We start from the raw sequence: 18,609 nt of genomic DNA on the forward strand, positions 1-18,609 counted from the left end.
CACATTCACACAAAAACATTTTATTGTCAACGGCTGCCCGCGGAGTCTCGGGGATCTCCCAGCAGAGCAAGGGTGTGTGAGCGGGTCTGGCACCAAGCTGGTCATGGCCGTCCGGGCAGTGCCCTCTCTGCGCAGCCCGGCGCAGGGGAGCAAGCGGGCGGGTGCGTAGGCGCTCACCAGAGGAGAGCTGAGCGGGGGCCTGGCGGGGACGGTGGCCAGCGGGCACTGGGTGAGTGGACGGAGGTGCAGGGGTGCTCCGAAGACACGGGCGGCAGGGAGAGGCCCCGGGGAAGCTGGAACGACCAACTGACCAAACGTTCAAACGACCGCGCGTGACAGATGTCCTCCTCCAAGAGGCTCACTCCTCCCTGGCTCACGAGACCCTCAAGCCAGCCCCAGGCTGATGGCAGAGGGGCCCCTGAACCTCCTCGTGGTCCGTAGCTGGGTGAGCAAAGCCCCAGGCACGGCTGACTCCGGCCACCGGGTGGTGGCTCAATGGGGCCCAGACCCCCACACTCTCCTCCGCCACCTCCAGCCACGAGACGTCTGCAAGCCGCCGGCGGGCCGGCCCTGGGGCGCGGGGACTAGCTAGGTGGACAGGCCGCGGGTGAGCCCCAGCACGGCTTCGTAGGTGACAAAGACCACCATGTTGACGGGGAAGGCACGACAGCAGTTGAGCGTCAGCCCCTTGAAGAGGACCCGCGGCCCCTCCTCCCGAACGCTGCTCACCACGCAGTGCAGGAGGCCCCGGTAGCGCCGCCGGCCCTGGCCGTCCGCCTGCAGGCGCGACTTGATCACGTCCATGGGTGTGGCCACGGCCCAGGCCAGGACCCCGGCACAGCCCCCGGCCACCAGCACGCCCAGCACATCTGCAGGGAGAGACCCACCAGTGCCCCGGCCGCCAACCGGACGGCGACGCGGAGGAGGGCCAGCGGGGCCCCCCCGCGCAGGGGCCCCGACGTAACGCATCCCGGGGCTCCCCCCACCACCGTGACCCGCGCGAAGCCACGCGGCGGGTCTGGCCCGACTCTTGGGTTGGAGGGCGCCGCGGCCCCCACCCTGGGAGGCGCCGTGGCGCCCCGTTTGGCACGACCTCGTCCACGCCTCCTCTCCCGACCTCAGTTGCCACCTCCCAGGCCCCGGCCCCCCCTCACCTGGCTGGCTGCGGCCCGTGGGGGTGAGCTGCTCGCAGAGGATGGTGTAGGACAGGAAGTAGGTGGCGAAGGAGTGGCCGTCCCGGAAGAGCAGGGCCGAGCTGCCCTTGTAGAGGCCCCGCAGCCCCTCCTCACGGGCCACCGTGGCCAAGCAGTGCAGAGGTCCTCGGTACTTGGGCCCAGGCCCCGAACTCGCGGGGGGCGCGGGACACGCGGGGGGCACGGCCGAGGGCCATGAGGCCGAGGGGCGCCGCTGCTGCGTCTGCGTCTGCAGGCGGACCTTGGCCACCTCGGTGGGCGAGGTCAGGAACACCTGGAGCGGAAGTGGCAGAGATAAGGGGGTGCCCGCCGCTCCGCCCCCGGACCTGGCCTCCGGTAGCCTCCTGTTGCCCACAGCAGCATCGGGGGCCCGGCCTCCAGAAGCCTCCGGCTGGCTCCCTCTCTCTCTGCCCCTCCCCTGCTGCACTCTGTCTCTCTCTCTCTCTCAAAAATAAATAAACATTTAACATAAAATAAATAACATTTTTTAAAAGGCGAGGGTCACGCCTGGGTGGCTCAATCGGTTAAGCGTTCAACCTCGGCTCAGGTCATGAGCTCGTAGTTCGTGGGTTCGAGCCCCACGTCGGGCTGTGTGCTGACAGCTCGGAGCCCGGAGCCTGCTTCGGATCCTGTCTCTCCGTCTCTCTCTGCCCCTCCCCTGCTTGTGCTCTGTTCTCTCTCTCTCAAAAATAAGTAAACATCTAAGTAATAATAATAATAATTAAAACCAAAAAAAAAGTAGCCTCCAGCTGGCCCAGCAGTCACGGTGCAGCAGGGTTCAGAGTCAATGCTTGTGCCTGAGCAACACAACTCTGCTAGCACAGAGTGGGCTCAGCGCACAGTAGGTGTTGGGTAAATATGTGGGACAGTTCCGTGCAGGTATCACAGAATTAATACGTTAATGACCTTTATGGATTACGTAATTAACGGAGGTATTTAACGTAAGAATAATATAACACTAAATGTAGACATTTAATGACATTAGTAAGTAACAGAACATCACTGATGACAACATTACTAACAATACCGTCCGCCATCCTCTGGACGCTCATACCTGTCAGACTCCATGCTGGGGGCTTTCCCTTCCTAACCTTACTTGCTCTTCACCATGCCTCTTACTGACGAAGAGACAGAAGCTCAGAGAGATCCCCTAGCTTGCCCAAGGTCACTCGCCTAACGAGAATCCACTGAGCCCTCAGCCACAGCCCCCAGCCTTCGCCCCGTCTCTGCCCTCACCGAGCCTCAGTTTCCCCATCTGCCGGGCTTGGTGGCCTCTCAGGCGGCCGGCTCAGGCTCTCCTGACCCTGCAGTCCCGAGGCCCCCTGTCCCCACCACCCCGCCCCCCCCACCCCACCACTCACGCGGACCAAGCCGGAGGCAAATCCCGAGAGCGTGATGTCAGTCTTGGCGGGCTTGATGTCCGTGCTGCCATACCGAAATCGGCAGATGTGTGCCAGGCAATGGCGGTAGGTGCCGAAAGACACGGACGAGACCAGGGACACGGTGCACACGGGCAGCGAGAGGCCTCTGTAGAAGCCCCACACCTGGAGAGCAGGCAGACAGGACCAGGGGGCCCAAATCAGGCTGGGGGCCCGGCCAGGAAGAGGGCCGTCCAGAGGGGCCCTGGGCCAACGGGACTGGGTCTCACCCCTGCTCTGCCCTCCCTTGCCATGGGAACCTCAGGCCAGTCTCTTAGTGCCTAGGCCCTCAGTTTCCCCAGCTGTAAACTGGGGATCGTAATACCCCACTCTCGAGGTTACGTGAGGGACTGAAGAGACAGAGGGCTAGGCTGGACTAGGGCAGCTACGTGATGACGGTGACGATGGTGATGATGCGGGATGGCATGCTTCATTTGTTCACCCCCGGGCCAGCGTCGAGCCCCAAGTTCACGTGAGTCCCTCCTCTGGACCAGGCTCTGAGCTGGACGCTGGGGACACCTAATGACCACCCGGTGCCACTTTCAAGGGATGCCCAGCCTGGAGGGGACAGAAATGCAAACACTCCGGGGTCCCTCCCTGACCCTCAAAGGCCCCAGGTGCCACCTGTGGACCCTCTCCTGAAGGCAGGACCTCCTTCTGAGCACCTCTTGTGTGCTGGACGCCTGACTCTCGTCCTCAGAGAAACCCAGCAGGTTGGTACAATCATCCCCATTTGGAAGGTGACAGAGCTCAGAATGGGGTTCAGCATCCCCTGGCTGGTGGGGGTCTGAGGCCCTGACGTCCCCCTGCCCATTACCCTGGCCCCAGGCCTACCCGCTCTCGGCGATACGTGTCCCAGACGCAGTGCCAGATGCCCCTGTACTTGGGCTCTGTCTGGATCTTGACCTGAGAGAGAAGCAGGCTTCAGGAAGAGGTGGCTCCAGGCCTAGCACAAGGTCAGTAAGCCTGGGAGAGGGGAAGAGCCAACCCCTTGATCGTCAGAGCCATGCTGAATGTGGGCAGAGCGGGGACCAGGAGCCCCCATGTAACACAGGAGACCTAAGGCACAGGTGAGACGAGGGGCTGACGGGGTCCTGAGGGGCATGGGGAGGGCTGGTCTGATTAGCATGCCGGAAAGTTCTTCTGGCCACGGATGGAAGCAGGAGACTTGGAGGGTAGCCTAATCCCAGCCAAGGGCCTTTGGGTGGGCGGCGGGGGCCTGGCTGTCACCATACCTTCACCGTGTCCAGGGGGTAGCCCACAGCAACACCGCAGACTCCTGGAAGGAAACCAGACCAACCGGGTGAGGGGCAGGAGCAGGTGAGGAGGGGGGCGAACCCTGACCGGCTCCCGCCGAGAGCAGCCCCACGCTTCTCGTCCACGCCGTGTCTCATCAACGTTGATATCGGTGTTGACACAGAGAAGGAAACTGAGGCTCCGGAGGTAAGGTCGCTTCTGCCAAGCTGCTAGCAACTTCTCCTTCCATGTCTTGGCCCAGGGGTGCCTCGTTCCGAAAGCCCGAGACGCTCCACGGCCTCGCCCCCGGCGTCACGTTTTGGAAGAGCCTTTGCTCCGACACTGGCTGGGCCCCGTCTCCCAGCCAGGCAGCTCTTGCCCTCAGGCCTGTGAGGGGTTTGTCTGCCTTTGGCTGCAGGGTGTGTGTGTGGAGAGGCAAGGACCCAGCAAAGGCCGGTGGGTGGGAAAGCCCACGTCACCCAGGGCTCTGTGAAGGACCGCCTGGAACCACAAGTCTGCATGGAACAGAGTGGGACGTGAGGCTTCCTAGACCAGGGTGCTCTCTCCGCAAAGGGCCAGGTGCCACTATCCTGTTCCTTTCTCCCTTCCTGACAGCAGACCTCAATGTCTAAGCCCCCAGAACCACCATGGAGAAGCCAGAGAGCCACAGACCCCTGGGGTTACACACCCTGGGGGCCAGGGGTGGCCTGGTGGTGAGAGCATCTGAGGACAATAAGGCACCTGGGGGCTGTGCCCTATTTACTAGGCATCCCAGGACTCAATAAATGTGTGTGAATGAAAGAACAAAGTGAATGAATGAATGAATGAATGAATGAGTGAATGAACAAAGCAAGCGAAGCAAAGGACTGACTGAATGACTCGATTAGAATTACCCTCCTTGACCCTCACACAGCTAGACCTCACCAAACTCCTACTCATCCATCAAAGCCCTGCCACATTATGACCTCCCGCCTGGGGCCCTCCCTGACCCCTGTATCTGGCCTGTCTTCGTGCCAGAAACCATGTTGATCAGAGCCCCTGTCACGTGGTTTTGCTGCCGCTTCACACACGTCATGTCTGTCCTCCACAAGGCCCTCGTCTGACCTGGCCTGGAGGGAAAATACAGGACTCGGGAGCCCTTCCTGGCTTTGTGATCTTGGGCAAGTCAAGCCCCTTCTCTGAGCCTCCTCCTTAGAGGGCCAACACCCAGGGAAGCAGCCAGCCTCAGGCCCGGCACATGGTAGGACCTCAGAAAGGTGGCTGGTGAGGTCAGGGCTCCAGTCTTTCCTGGATCGGCACTGCTGTCCCCTCCTGACGGGAGGAGAACAGCCCGCACCGTTCCCAGCAGCATCGACCGGCACCCACGGCTGTTTCCCAAGACGAGCAAGGCCAAGGGTGCCTCACCCAAAATAGCCTCACAGCTTGCAGGACCAGCGGCCGGGGGGAAAGCCCCTTCCCAGCCTGTCTCCTAACAAGCCGGTTATCTCTCGGGATTAGTCTTTCGCAATCAGCCCTTTCCCCAGAAAGGAAAATAGTTTGGGAACCCAGCAAGGCCGGGACAACATGCATCCTGCCAGCGGGTGGGGCCGGGGCTCGGCGGGGCCTCTCCCCCTCCACGCCACCCCCCGTTTCCAGACCCAGGCCAGTTTGTCCTCAAACTCCTCCCCGGCCTCCGGTTCCTTCCCACAGCTCAGCCATCCCTCCCCACACTGATGACCCCCTGGCACAGGGAGAGACCACCTCCTGCCCCCCCACCCCCACCGGGTGTCCCCACCCCCAGACCTGCCGGTCCGCCTCCCAGGCTGAGACAGCCGGGCCAGAACAGACTCCTGTCCCCACACCTCCCCCCGGCACCTGCGGCCCACGCGGGGCCCTGACCCCTTCCGGGGGCCCCTCAAGCCCCACTGCTGTGGGAAGCCTGCTCTCAGGCCACAGGACGTCGCAGCCCCTCCTGGTACCCCTGTCCCTGCCCGTTACCTCCGATGGCTCCAGCGACAAAATCCATGGACAGTGTGGTGGTGTGGCGGGGAGGTCCTGGGGTCTGCCTGCCTGCCAGCGGTCCGCACCACCACTGGGGTGGCCCCAAGAGCAACTGGGCCGGCTCCTCGCGGACCTTAAATACCTGCGGCCGGGGGAGGGACAGGAAACAAGAGCCCGCTGACCAGTGGCCCCGAAGGCAGAGGCCATGCGGGTCGATGCCCATACCCAGGCGCCGGGGAGCTGGCCTCTCTCCCGCCCCACCCCCCCGAAGGACCCTTGTCCCAGTGCCCTCAGGACCCAGGTGTCAGGGAAACATGGGAGAGGCCACAGGAGGTGGCAGGCTCACTTCCACGCTGCCTGCAGGGCTGGGCCCCAGCCCATGTCCAGTCACCCCCAAGGAGGTCCAGGAATGGGGCTGTGCTGACCCTGTCCCTTCATGGTGTCCTCCGGCCTCCCCAGCTCCCCTGGAATTGCTCCTGCCCAGGAGCCCTCCAAGTTCCGTCCTCACTCGTTCAACAAACACCACCGGAGCTGAGGCTGAGCTGAGGCTGATAAGACCCAGTCCCCGTCCTCACGCAGCTCCGGCTGGCAGGAGGGGGTGGGGGCGGGCACAGGCGGGCTGCAGGGCTGTCCCCGCTCCGGGAGCAAAGGCGGGTCACAGCCCAGCGTCTGCCCCACGCGCTTCTCACTGCCCTGGTCCCGCACTGTCCCTGTGCACCCACATCCGTCTCCCGCTCCCCCAGGCCCGGCCAGGTCTGCCTCCACGCGGTCCCCAGCGCCCAGCACCGACTGAGCGGGGACCAAGCCCTGACGGACCCACTGCTAGGGACCGGGCTGCTGCCCGGCCTCTAACTAAGCCAGGGCGCTCCTGAAGGGGAAGCCACTCCAACAAGAGGTCGTCTGCAACCATTATAAAAACAGTGACCGCCCCCCAGCAGCGTACCCCTCTTTACGGTTTCCCAAGCACTCCTCCTCCGCCAGCTCACACGATCCTCATCACAGCCCCGGGAGGGAAGCAGGGCCGATGGTCCCCATTGTACAGATGGAGCCATCGAGGCCCAGAAGGGAGATCTGTCCAAGGCCAAGCAAGTGGCAGGGCTGGATGTGATGGAACACTCTGGAAATACCAGTGCCTCTCGGATGCCGAGGGCCAGGCCATGAGGCCCATGAGCTCCGCCCCCGTGGCTGTCACCCCACGGGCCCTCCCAGGGGCTCAGCATGTGCTCCCACACGAGCCACAGGGCAGCACTTCGAGGTGGCCACGCACTTGCCCAGGGTCACACAAAGTGAGTGTCCCGCTGACCAGAAAGCTGGCAGGACCCGGGTAGAGGGGCAGGTGGTGATGTCACAGGGTTCGGACAGACTGGTCCAGGTGGCCCTCAGGTCAGGGACTGTGTGTCTACCTGTCTTCTTGTCTTCTGATGGGCAGATGCAGACCAGCCTTGAACAGGCTGGGTGTGACGGGGCCACATCCCCACCTGCCCAGCTATTGCAGGGTGAAGGGGGGATGGGTTGGTGGTGGCAGCTACCAAGGCAGAGGGCAAAGGGCAGAATGCAGCCCGTCCCAGGTCAATCCTGCCACCCATCCTGGCCTTTAGAGAGACACAGCTCAGCGTCTGCTTAGCGGCCAGGCTGTTTGCATTCAAATCCCAGTTCTGAGGCCACAGCAATAACCACACAGACAAAAGTCCCCGCCCCGTGGTTCTTACATTCTGGGGAGCGGGGAACAGACAACCCAGAGGTGAGGAAACTGCCAAACAGCGGGGAGTGCCAAGGACAGGGGCAGAGTAGGGAGGGGACAAGGTGTGTGTATGTGGGGGTGGGCAGCATTGGGAAGGGCCGCCCGAGATGGTGACATACAAGACAAAGGTGTTTTCTCAGTCGCTGCAGCCAAGTTTCACCTGCCCTTTGTCTCCCGAGCAAACAAGCCCAAACTTTACCCTCTCCACAGCAGAAACAGAAAACATGCCACCTCACTGTTTAGGCTGCTTTGGGACAGGTCTAAAGGTTCCCCACCCAGCTGCGAGCTTCTGGTAGGCAGGGCTGTGCCAGATTTGTCTCTGAGCCCACAGCACCCAGCAGAGGACAGGCACCCTGGGGAGGCCGGGTGAGTAAATGCATGAGGAAACAAGTCAGTGAACGGATGGGTGGGTGGGTAGATGGATGGACAGCTGGGAATACAGATGGGCAGATCAAAGGATGGATGGATGGATGGATGGATGGATGGATGGATGGATGGGTGGATGGATGGGTGGATGGGGTGAGTGGGCAGGTGGGTGGATGGATGGATGGATGGATGGATGGATGGATGGGTGATAGATGGGTGATGGATGATGGATGGATGGATGGATGGATGGATGGATGGATGGACGGATGGTTGGGTGGGTGGATGGGCGGGTGGATGGATGGATGGATGGATGGAGTGAGTGGGTGGGTGGATGGATGGATGGATGGGTGATAGATGGGTGATGGATGATGGATGGATGGATGGATGGATGGACGGTTGGGTGGGTGGATGGGTGGGTGGATGGATGGATGGATGGGGTGAGTGGGTGGGTGGATGGATGGATGGATGGGTAGGTGGGTGGCTGGGTGGATGGGTGGGTGGGTGGATGGATGGATGGGGTGAGTGGGTGGATGAATGGATGGATGGATGGATGGATGGATGGATGGACGGATGGATGGACGGGTGGGTGGGTGGATGGGTGGGTGGGTGGATAGATGGATGGAAGGAATGGATGGATGGGGTGAGTGGGTGGGTGGATGGATGGATGGATGGATGGACGGATGGGTGGGTGGATGGGTGGGTGGGTGAATGGATGGATGGGGTGAGTGGGTGGATGGATGGATGGATGGATGGATGGATGGATGGGGTGAGTGGGTGGATGAATGGACGGATGGACGGATGGATGGATGGATGGATGGATGGATGGATGGATGGAAGCAAGGAAGGATGGATGGATGGAAGGATGGATGAATGGATGGATGGATGGATGGATGGATGGATGGATGGTTGGGTGGATGGATGGATGGATGGGTAGGTGGGTGGCTGGGTGGATGGGTGGGTGGGTGGATGGATGGATGGGTGGGTGGGTGGATGGGTGGGTGGATGGATGGACAGACGGATGGATGGATGGGTGGAAGGAATGGATGGATGGGGTGAGTGGGTGGATGGATGGATGGATGGATGGGGTGAGTGGGTGGATGAATGGATGGATGGATGGACGGGGTGAGTGGGTGGGTGGATGGATGGATGGATGGACGGATGGGTGGGTGGATGGGTGGGTGGGTGAATGGATGGATGGAGTGAGTGGGTGGATGGATGGATGGATGGACGGATGGGTGGGTGGATGGGTGGGTGGGTGAATGGATGGATGGAGTGAGTGGGTGGATGGATGGATGGATGGATGGATGGATGGATGGATAGGTGGGTGGCTGGGTGGATGGATGGATGGGGTGAGTGGATGGGTGGATAGGTGGGTGGATGGATGGACAGACAGACAGATGGACTAAATAATGGACAGGTGGAAGGACAGATGGACAGATGGAAAGATGAATGGATGGGGTGGAAGGGTGAGGGGTAAGTGGACTGACAGTTGAAAATACAAATGAATGACCCCCCCCCCCAAGGCAGGTGGAGTCACCTGCTCACACTGGCTTGAGCTGACACAGGAGGTGACAGGCCAGTGGGTTGCTGGGCAGGCAGAGGTCTTGGCTGGGGAGAGCCCTACACGGTCTGGGGAGAGCTCAAGCTGGGCCCCCACAGCCTGGGTTTGGCTCCAGGCTCTGCCCTCTCAGATGTGTGACCGTGGGCCAGTAGTGTTCCAGCTCTGAGTGTAGCATGGCTAGCAGAAGGCACAGGCCAAGGGAACCCTCTGGGGCCGTTCATCTCAACGGGCAAGCATTACCATTATCAACACCGAGGCCGGCCTCAGGCCTCCTCCAGCAACACCAGAGCCCCGCTGAGCACAGCCCTGCTCAGCCGGTCTTCTAGAAGGAGACACACATCACACAAACAACCCAGGCCTGGGCTGCCGCAAAGGGCTCTGGGAAAGGGGTTGGCGCTGGCCCCACGAGGCACAGGGACTTTCTGGCCAAGGGGCTTGACACATTCCAAAATCCATTGTTACATTTCACAAGAAAAGGAATAACTCTTAAGTTATTTTTTTTTTAAAGCCCTCCAGACAGAAGAGAGGCAGCAGAGTGAAAGCCCCACGTGGAGGTGTGGGCCCTCCTTTCCCATCAAATGCAGGCAAACACAAACATTTTCTTTTTTACTATCATTTCGTGATTTGCTTCCGTCCTTTATCAACATGCCTGGGACGGCTTGTCACCACGGTTCCTGCAAACTCCATTCCTGTGCACGTCCACGGGTGCACGTGGTGTGGCCAAGGGGTACAGTGCAGGGCGGCGGGGGGGGGGGGCAGGAGTGAGCCAGGCTGCCTGGGCTCGGCCCGTCCCCACTGTGTGACCCAGCTGAACCCCGAGCCCGCCTAGTGTCCTCGTCCGTGAAGTGGAAATTCTATTACCTACTGCCGTACAGCTTTGGGAGGACCGAAGGGTCAGTGGCTGTAAAGTTCTTGCAGCCACTCCTGGCAGGCAGTGAGGCACTCTAAGTATCACCGCTCCGACTTAATTCATCAGTGATACACGTTGGCTTGTTTCCAGTTTGTAACAGAGAGGCCTCCCATAAGCCTGCTTTGGGGGGTTTTGTCCTTTCGGGGGAGCACACTCAGAGGGGGACGGCTGGGTCAAAGACACCTGCTCTATCCGTAATTTTCACACACTTTGCCACTGGGGCAGGATTTGGAGAGGCGGAGGAAAGGCAGTGGGGTTTCTGGGAGAGATGGTTCAGGGGCCCGGAGCGGGCACGGGGGCCCAGGCTGGCCCCAGAGACTGCCAGCCTTGGCATTTCCAGAAAATGGGCCTCCACGGCCAGGAGAGCCCAGGGTCTCACCCAGCTCGCTCTGTGACCGAGAGCAAGCCACGGACCCCCGAGCCACACCTTCTACGTCTATAACACGGGACAGGAGACGAGAGTATAGGCACTGGGCCTGGGCCCTGCCGTGCTTTGATCTACATAACACCCAGCTGGTTGCTGCAGACCGCACGGCCCCAGGCGGTGGGTAAGAATGCACCCATCTTTGGAAGGAAGGGGTCTCCGGGTGTGGCTGGTGTGTGGGGTGAGATGAGCCCCAGACCCAGTCCTTCTGGACACCCTACCCTTCCTGACATCCCGAGGGGTTAGGGCCCGGGGCCTGGGGTCTCTAAGCCTGTATGGCCCCCTCCCCGGGAGGGAGGGACCTCAGGGCTACTGAAAGGAATCTAGTCAAAGCCCCCCCGCCCCCTGCCCCCCAGCCAAGTTTACAGACAAAATTCACAGGTGTCTGCACTTGGCCCGCACTCTGTTTTGCTCGGTTACAGGGCCCTCCCTCCCTTCTCAGAAAATAGACCACAGCTACAAAACATATTCTTCTCTAGCCTGACCACAGCCCACATCACGGACAAGCCCCAGGCAGAGCCCCTCCTGGCACCCGCCTGCCCTACCTGGCCACGTGTGGACCCCTCCCCAACCCCCACCCCTCCACGGGCACAGCTACAACCCTCCCACATCCTTCCAGACCCCTCAGAAGGCCCCTGACAGAAACTCGGGGCCGACATCCCTCCTGATGTCTGGCCCTTACCCCCCTCGCAAGTGAATCCCCTCCGTCCCCACTCATGGCTCTACTTGGTGCGATTATAGGCCGCTCGTGTCACCAGCCACCCCAGCAGCTACAAAGCACGTAACAGAGCGCTCCCCGCTGCCTCCCTGCCGGGGCACTGCCTTTACCCCTGACGTTGGCACAGGCTTCAGACTCAGGCTCCCGGCCCCCTGGAGCCACTCCCGCGGGACAGACGGGGACACTGTGGGCCAGAGACAAAGAGCAAGCGGGAACCAGAAGGAGAAGAATTCGAGGCCCGCTCTGCCGTGATGACATCGATGGACTCAATCTCCTAGATGCAGTTTCTCTATCTCCGAACAGGGACAACAGCTACCCCGGGACAGGGGTCGAGGGAGGTAAGGACCGTCGGGGCTCCCGAGGCTAGGAATCAGACGCGGCAGGGGTGGGGCTCGGAGGGCCGGCCAGCAGCGTCAGGCCTGACCCCGCTGCCGACGAGTCCCCGAACTGTCGCCCCCTTCAGCTCCCGGGCCCGGCCCTGCCCACACCCTGGCCGTGCCCCTTGCTCCCAGGCCATAGCTCAAGCCCTTCCTGTCCCGCCTCTTCCAGCATCTCCCAGACCGTGGCAACCCCTTCAGGCCTTGCCCGGGAAGCATCTTGAACCCTGGAGTGCACTGGCCGGAAGGGCTGAGATGGTTGCTGGCCCGGGGTCGTAGGTGTTGCATCTGAACAAGGTGACCTCTGATCCCTCACCCCCCCATCCAAGATGCAGGGAGTTGGACTGAGGAACAGGAAGCTCTCTCCAAAGCGGGACCTGAAGCCTGAAGCCTTCTGCCAGGCAGGCGTTCGTTCGCCCTGCTCATTCCGGCGTGCGTGTTCTCGTGCAGGCCTCGTGCTGGGCACTGGGGTCCAGAAGTGGCCTAGATGCTACCCTCGCCCCCCTGCAGGCCCGCCCCGGCCGGGGAGTATATACTATCTATTCTTGCATAACAAATTATCCCCAAACTTAGCAGCTTCAGATGCCAAATATTTATTACCTCACAGCTTCTGAGGGTCAGGAATCGGGGAAGAGCTTGGCCGGCTGGCTGTGGCTCAGGGTCTCTCGCGAGGCTGCGGTCAAGCCGTGGGCACGGGCTGCACCATCTGAAGGCCTGACGCGGGGCTAGGGGGACCCCCTTCCAAGGTGACTCTCTCGTGTGGCTGTCGGCTGGAGGCTTCGGTTCCTCAACGCGGGGACCTCTCTACAGGACTGGTCCCCACATGGCTCCCAGCTTCCCCTGGAGCTGGTGATCCAAGAGGGAAAGGGGGCGGCCACAACGCCTTGGTGACTGTCTTGTAAGTGACACAATGTCATTCCCAGCGAATATTTTTTCTTTTATTAAATTTTTTTTAAATGTGTATTTTTGAGAGATTTTTACTCATTTTGAAAGAGCAGGAGCAGGGGAGGGGCAGACGGAGAGGGCACACAGAATCCGAAGCGGGCTCCAGGCTCCGAGCTGTCGGCACAGAGCCCGACGCGGGGCTTGAACCCATGAACCGCGAGATCATGACCTGAACCGAAACCAAGAGTCAGACCCTTAACCGAGTGAGCCACCCAGGTGCCCCCCCACCCCGCCGCGGACCCAGTGAATATTTTCTATTTACTAGAAGTGAGTCACTCACCGTAGCCCCACACTCGGTGACAGGTACATTAGGAAGTGGGGAGTCTAGAAGAATTAGTTGGACGTGTTTTCAAGCCGCCACAGACAGCCAGGGATGGAAACGGGTAGGTGTGGCCAGCCTGTCACAGAGAGAAGCCAGTCTCCACTGGGGCGGTCACAGAGGCCTCCAGAAAGGGGGAGGGGGGGCACAGCTGAGCTGCTCAGGAAGACGGCAGGGACTTCCAGGAGCTCAGCCGACCGGGCATCCCCCCCCCCCCACTGGACCAGCAGGGAGTGGTCTCCAGGAAGCCCCCTGAGAGCAGGCTCACTAGGAAGCCCCTGCTGTTACACAAAGATGCTCAAGGATAGACGGGCTCAAGGACAGACCGGGTAAAGGAGAGAAGCCTTTCCCCCACCCTCCACTTGGAGGGCAAGGCCCCCCATGAGGGGGGTACACCCCAGAGGCACGCCTGGCCCCCAGCCAGCCCCACGTGCCACCCGGGGGACCGAGGACAAGGACTCCAGAGAGCAGAGCCCAAAGCAGCAAGGCAGGTGGGAGAGGAGGGACCGTCCACATGAAGCAGCCCCAGGAAGACGCTGCCTGGCCGGGCGGCGGCACAAGGCCCTTCCTTCAGGGAGAGGTTCTGGAACAGGGGGGACTCCAGCTCCAGGATTCTGGATTCTAGGATGCTGCAGGCTTTCTCTCTGTCCCTTCCTCCACCTGTTTCTGGAGCTGCCCCAGGCTCCTCCCGCGTCTGTCCTCCCGGGGGGCCTGCCTGCCACATCGGACTGTCCCCACGCGCCTCTGAGCTCAGTGTGTGTCGTTCTCTGTCCGCCGCCACGCCGTCCCCCGCCTTCCGTGGTGTCAACTCCAGCTCACCCTGCCACCGGGACCACGGCCCAGGTGGGGACACACTGCCCTCCTCTGGCCACTGCCCTCGGGTGCCCGCCCCTCACACAGGCCATCCGCCCGGGTCGGCGGTCTGCTCTTCCGTCCCCCAGACCAGACGGTGTGTGGCCCCAGGGAGGGCACAGCCAGGCGGGCTCACGCGGGGCCCCAGCGCCAGCCCAGAGGGTGGGCTCCAGGAGGCCCGTGCGCCACACGACCTCCGAGTGGGCGGCAAGCACATGCTGTCTGCCTCGCCTGGCTGAGCGCCTCCGCCCAGCTCCTCTGTCCTGACCGGATGGCCCGACCCAAGCTGCAGACCGCCGCTGGGGCCCCCAGGTCCGGCACTCTCGGGCAGGCCCCCTGCAGGCTCTATTTTTATACCTGAAGCATTTGCCCTGCGTTTATTTATATCATTCCCATCTTGAGTTTCTGGTCATCTCACAACCTGGCCGGAGCCGGATCACCTGGGTGGCTCAGTGGGTCAAGAGTCCGACTCTTGACTTCGACTCAGGTCATGATCTCGCGGTTCGTGGGTTCAAGGGCCACATCAGGCTCTGTGCTGACAGTGCAGAGCCTGCTTGAGATTCTCTCTCTCTCTCTCTCTCTCTCTCTCTCTTTCTCAAAATAAATAAACTTAAACAACAACAACACTATCTGGCCAGAGCCTCCCTCGCTCCGGGCTCTTGGTCACTCCAAAGCCAAGTGGGTTGGGGCTGGGGCCCAGCACAAGGGAGGCCCACAGCTCACCTGGAGAGGCAGCCCTGGGGAAAACTATAAAATTTCCAGTGGAATGAACATGCAAGAGGCCCACACAGCATGGTGGCAACTTTGGGGTTGACTCAATTCAAGCAAATCGCTTCAAGTCTACCTAACAAGAGAACTCTGGGCATCATGAACTTGTGAGGACAGTGGCTGCCTGTCTCCAAGGGGTCCCAGGCCCTTCAGCCTCTGAGGCCCAGAGTAGAAAGACTCGCTTAGTCGGGGGGCGAGTCGCTGTGAGAGTGGATGGGATAAGAGGGGCGGAGGCACAGCCCCATGGCAGCCACATGCTCGCTGGGGGAGAGACCCGGAGGGTAGTTAGTTCTCATCAGTGCCAGGCAGCTAACCACAGCTCACGCCCCAGTGCCCCCCACCCCCCAGACCTGCTCGCTGCCTTCAGAAGTTCTGGGGCCAGAGTTTCCCCTCCCCGGCTGGACACTTGAAGATGCCTGTGAGAAACGCCAAATACCTCAGCTGAATAATTAAGTCAACTCTTCTCTTCCGTTTCCTACAAAAGCACCTGCCCCGTGGGGCTCTTTGAGTTGCTCTGGCCCCTGGGATCCTCCTGAACCCATTTTACAAATGAGGAAACTGAGGCCAAGAAGGCTCACAGGGTCACGCAGCCAGGAGGGGCCCAAGTTGAGACTGCAGAGGTCAAGTTCCCGAACCCGTCCTTGGAGACGGTCTCCACCTGCGGCCCCCAGAGCCACCTAAAAGCCCCGGAAGGGGCCACTCTCAATGCCAGTTTCTCGGCGCCTGAGGGGCTCAGTCAGTTAAGCGTCCAACTCTTGATGTCAGCTCAGGTCATGAGCTCACCGTCCGTGGGATCAAGCCCCAGGTCAGGGCTCTGCACCAACGGCGGGAGCCTGCTTGAGGTTCTCCGGCTCCCTCTCCCTCTGCCCCTCTCTCACTGCCACATGCTCTCTTTCTCTCAAAATAAATAAATACACTTAAAGAAATGAATGCAGGTCTCGAGCCCCCCTGCTCCCTAAGTCTGATTCCTTAGGTCTGGTGAGGTGTGTCTTAGCCACATTGCTGGGGAGCTCCATGCCGGAGGTCTAGAGTGGGGGGCCTGTGGCTGGGGCCAAAGGGCAGGACGGGCCAGGGCTGGCAGGCCGATCCCAGCCTTTGAGTCAAAGCAGAAGGGCAGGGTCTGGCTCTGCACACACACGCACACACGCACGCACGCACATCCCAACCCAGGTCCCATCCTGCCCCTCTCTCAGGCTCCTCCTTATCGGGGCCCACGGCAGCCTGGAGGAGAGAAACTTCGTTTCTGAAGTTTTTAATTCTAAAAATACATGTTATTTTTTTTTTTAATTTTTTTTTAACATTTTATTTATTTTTGAGACAGAGAGAGACAGAGCATGAATGGGGGAGGGGCAGAGAGAGAGGGAGACACAGAATCGGAAACAGGCTCCAGGCTCTGAGCCATCAGCCCAGAGCCCGACGCGGGGCTCGAACTCACGGACCGCGAGATCGTGACCTGGCTGAAGTCGGACGCTCAACCGACTGAGCCACCCAGGCGCCCCTACATGTTATTATTTTTGTAATGCTTATTCATTTTCGAGACAGAGAGAGTATGAGTGGGAGAGGGGCAGAGAGAGAGGGAGACAGGGGATCCGTCGTCCCAACTGGGGGCTCAAACTCACAAACCGTGAGGCCATGACCTGAGGCGAAGTAGGATGCTTCACCGACCGAGCCACCCAGGCACCCCTCTAAAAATACACTGTAGGAAAAACCATCACCCAGAACCCCCACCAACCCTCACCTTCTTCCCAGAACACGCATCCCTGGAGAAGGGTCAGGCTGTCGGCCGGGAGGAGCCTCCCGCCTGCCTCCCCCTCCACCCAGGGTCCGTCACCTTCCACGGCTCTGGCCATTGAATGATTCTGTCCCCCACTGGGCACCTAGCTTAGTGTTACCAAAGAGGACAGAGAAGGTCCCTGCCCTGGTGGAGCTTACATTCTAGGGGAAGAGAGGGGATAAACACATAGAGCAACAAATGAAGTCACTCCGGGAGCTGAAAGAAAGCAGAGTGTGGGAAGGGGTGGCAGACTCCCCAGTGTAGACGGGGAGGACCAGCCCAGCCCCTTGTGCGCAGGTGAGAAGTGAGCAGGGTGCCGAGTCCAAGTGAGTGGGGAGCCAGCTGACCGTCCTGCCCTCCCCATCCCACCTCACCTGTCACTGAAACAGCCCCTGTCACTGAATCCAGCAGATTCAGGGGTGGGGAGAACAGAGGTGATTTTCCTTTCCTCTTTTCCTGCTGGTGTTTCTGATTCTTCCACACTGGATCCGTCTTGTGTAGGAAATGATAAAAGCTGTGCAAAATAGAAACCGCACCATGTACTTGACGGTGACCTGGCTTGACCTCCGTCCCCTGTGACGTTCCCTCCCTCACTGGCTGTCCTGCTCTGGCCTTGGACCCCCCCCCCACCCCTTAAAGTTTAGGGTCTGGGAAGAGCCCTGCAGGGAGGCTTTCCCATGCATGGGGGTGGGGCCTGGGGCTCTGCGGAAGGTGAGGAGTTTGAAAACATCATATCCTGTGCTGGAATGTATCCTCAGGAAATGAAACAGAACGTGCATAGAACCCAACCGCTAATGTGATCATGCAGGCTCCAAAAGATGGACACGTGTAACTCTTTGCGATGACTTCCTCAATTCTTTCTGGTCTCTCCCTAACCGCCATGGGAGCCCCTGGAGGTCAGGCTGCTGACCCCCAGGAGTCAGGGCTCCTGCAACCTGCCTCAATTATGACACTTAATTAAGGGCACGCGCATTCTCTTAAGGCAAAAAAAAAAAAAAAAAAAAAAAAGCAGCTCATCGTTTCCTTATCAAATGCCCCATTATAACTTTGTGACTCACTGCCTCATTAAAGTACTTGACTTTCTACCCAAGCCCCCCAAAACACGCTGCGAGCATTCTGCTTTACCTCTGGAGGCCTTGGCAACCAAGGGACAATGTGTTTGTAAGGGTGGGTCTCCTGGATGTAAGTTTAATCATCATGGCCTTGGAGGCCTCCAGCCACAGTCAACTCCTGCCCCTGTTTTGGGTCTGGGCTTCTCCTGGGGCCCACATGCTATTGTTTTCCCGGCTCCTCGAGGTCAGAGGCTGGCGATATTCAAACCCAGGCCTCCAGACCCCTAGTTCAGGGCCCACCAGCCATCACGAGCACTGGACTAGGAGTCAGCAGACCTGGCTTTGGGTCTCTGCCTAATGAATGTTCTATTTAGATTCTAAGAAGAATCAAAGGAAACCACCAATGATCGTGGGATCCCCGGTGGCCTTGTATCACCATAGTCACGACTTACCTACCCCTGAGAAACCCCCTCCTAGCAGAAATATAGAATCTTTAAAACCTTGGGTATATGGGGCACCTGGGTGGCTCAGCTGGTTAAGCTTTCAACTCTTGGATTTTGGCTGAGGTCATGATCTCACCGTTTGTGAGTCAGAGCCCCGCTTGGGGCTCTGGGCTAACAGCACTGGGGCCTGCTTTCTCTGTCTCTGTCTCTCTCTCTCTACCTACCTCTCTCTCTTCCCCTCCCCTATGGAAGTGTTCTTTCCCTCAAAAAAATAAATAAACCTGAAAATAATAAAAGAATAAAACCCTGGGTACATATCTATTGTAATCCCCATCCTTCTTCCAGAAATGGTAACATGAGAATAAAAACTGTGGTCTGCAATCCGGAAACACGCAGGTCCTGACCACAGAATCTTGAAGAAGGAAGTTGAGCCGCAGGCCTGACGCTGTTATCTGACTCTCGTTGTGCAGGAGAAAGCGCCCAGCCAAGTCGAGTCCCAGCCGGACAGTCCAGACTTCACAAGGCGCTGGGG

General features: G+C 59.9%; 1 protein-coding gene across 5 annotated transcripts in view; it reads right to left on the reverse strand.

The window, feature by feature from the left end:
• Positions 1-18,609, reverse strand: part of SLC25A47 (solute carrier family 25 member 47) — a 20,380-nt gene continuing 1,771 nt past the window's right edge. Inside the window, exons 1-7 of one of the 5 annotated variants that reach the window (XM_047080106.1) lie at positions 12,525-12,914; positions 5,825-5,969; positions 3,847-3,890; positions 3,446-3,517; positions 2,555-2,737; positions 1,155-1,467; positions 1-869 (exon numbers count right to left, since the gene is read on the reverse strand). In XM_047080106.1, the coding sequence (XP_046936062.1) occupies positions 589-869; positions 1,155-1,467; positions 2,555-2,737; positions 3,446-3,517; positions 3,847-3,890; positions 5,825-5,852 (921 nt within the window). In that variant the 5' untranslated portion in view covers positions 5,853-5,969; positions 12,525-12,914 and the 3' untranslated portion in view covers positions 1-588. Of the gene's footprint in view, positions 870-1,154; positions 1,468-2,554; positions 2,738-3,445; positions 3,518-3,846; positions 3,891-5,824; positions 5,970-12,524; positions 12,915-13,092; positions 13,268-16,956; positions 17,097-17,707; positions 18,207-18,481; positions 18,566-18,609 lie in introns of those variants that run through there. The other 4 variants (XM_047080107.1, XR_006962135.1, XR_006962137.1 and 1 more) reach the window with 4 other exon arrangements.

The sequence above is a fragment of the Lynx rufus genome, unplaced genomic scaffold, assembly GCF_022079265.1.
Source record: "Lynx rufus isolate CCGP_SWC_20201006 ecotype Redwood Valley unplaced genomic scaffold, mLynRuf1.p SCAF_17, whole genome shotgun sequence".
NCBI classification, from domain to species: domain Eukaryota; kingdom Metazoa; phylum Chordata; class Mammalia; order Carnivora; family Felidae; genus Lynx; species Lynx rufus.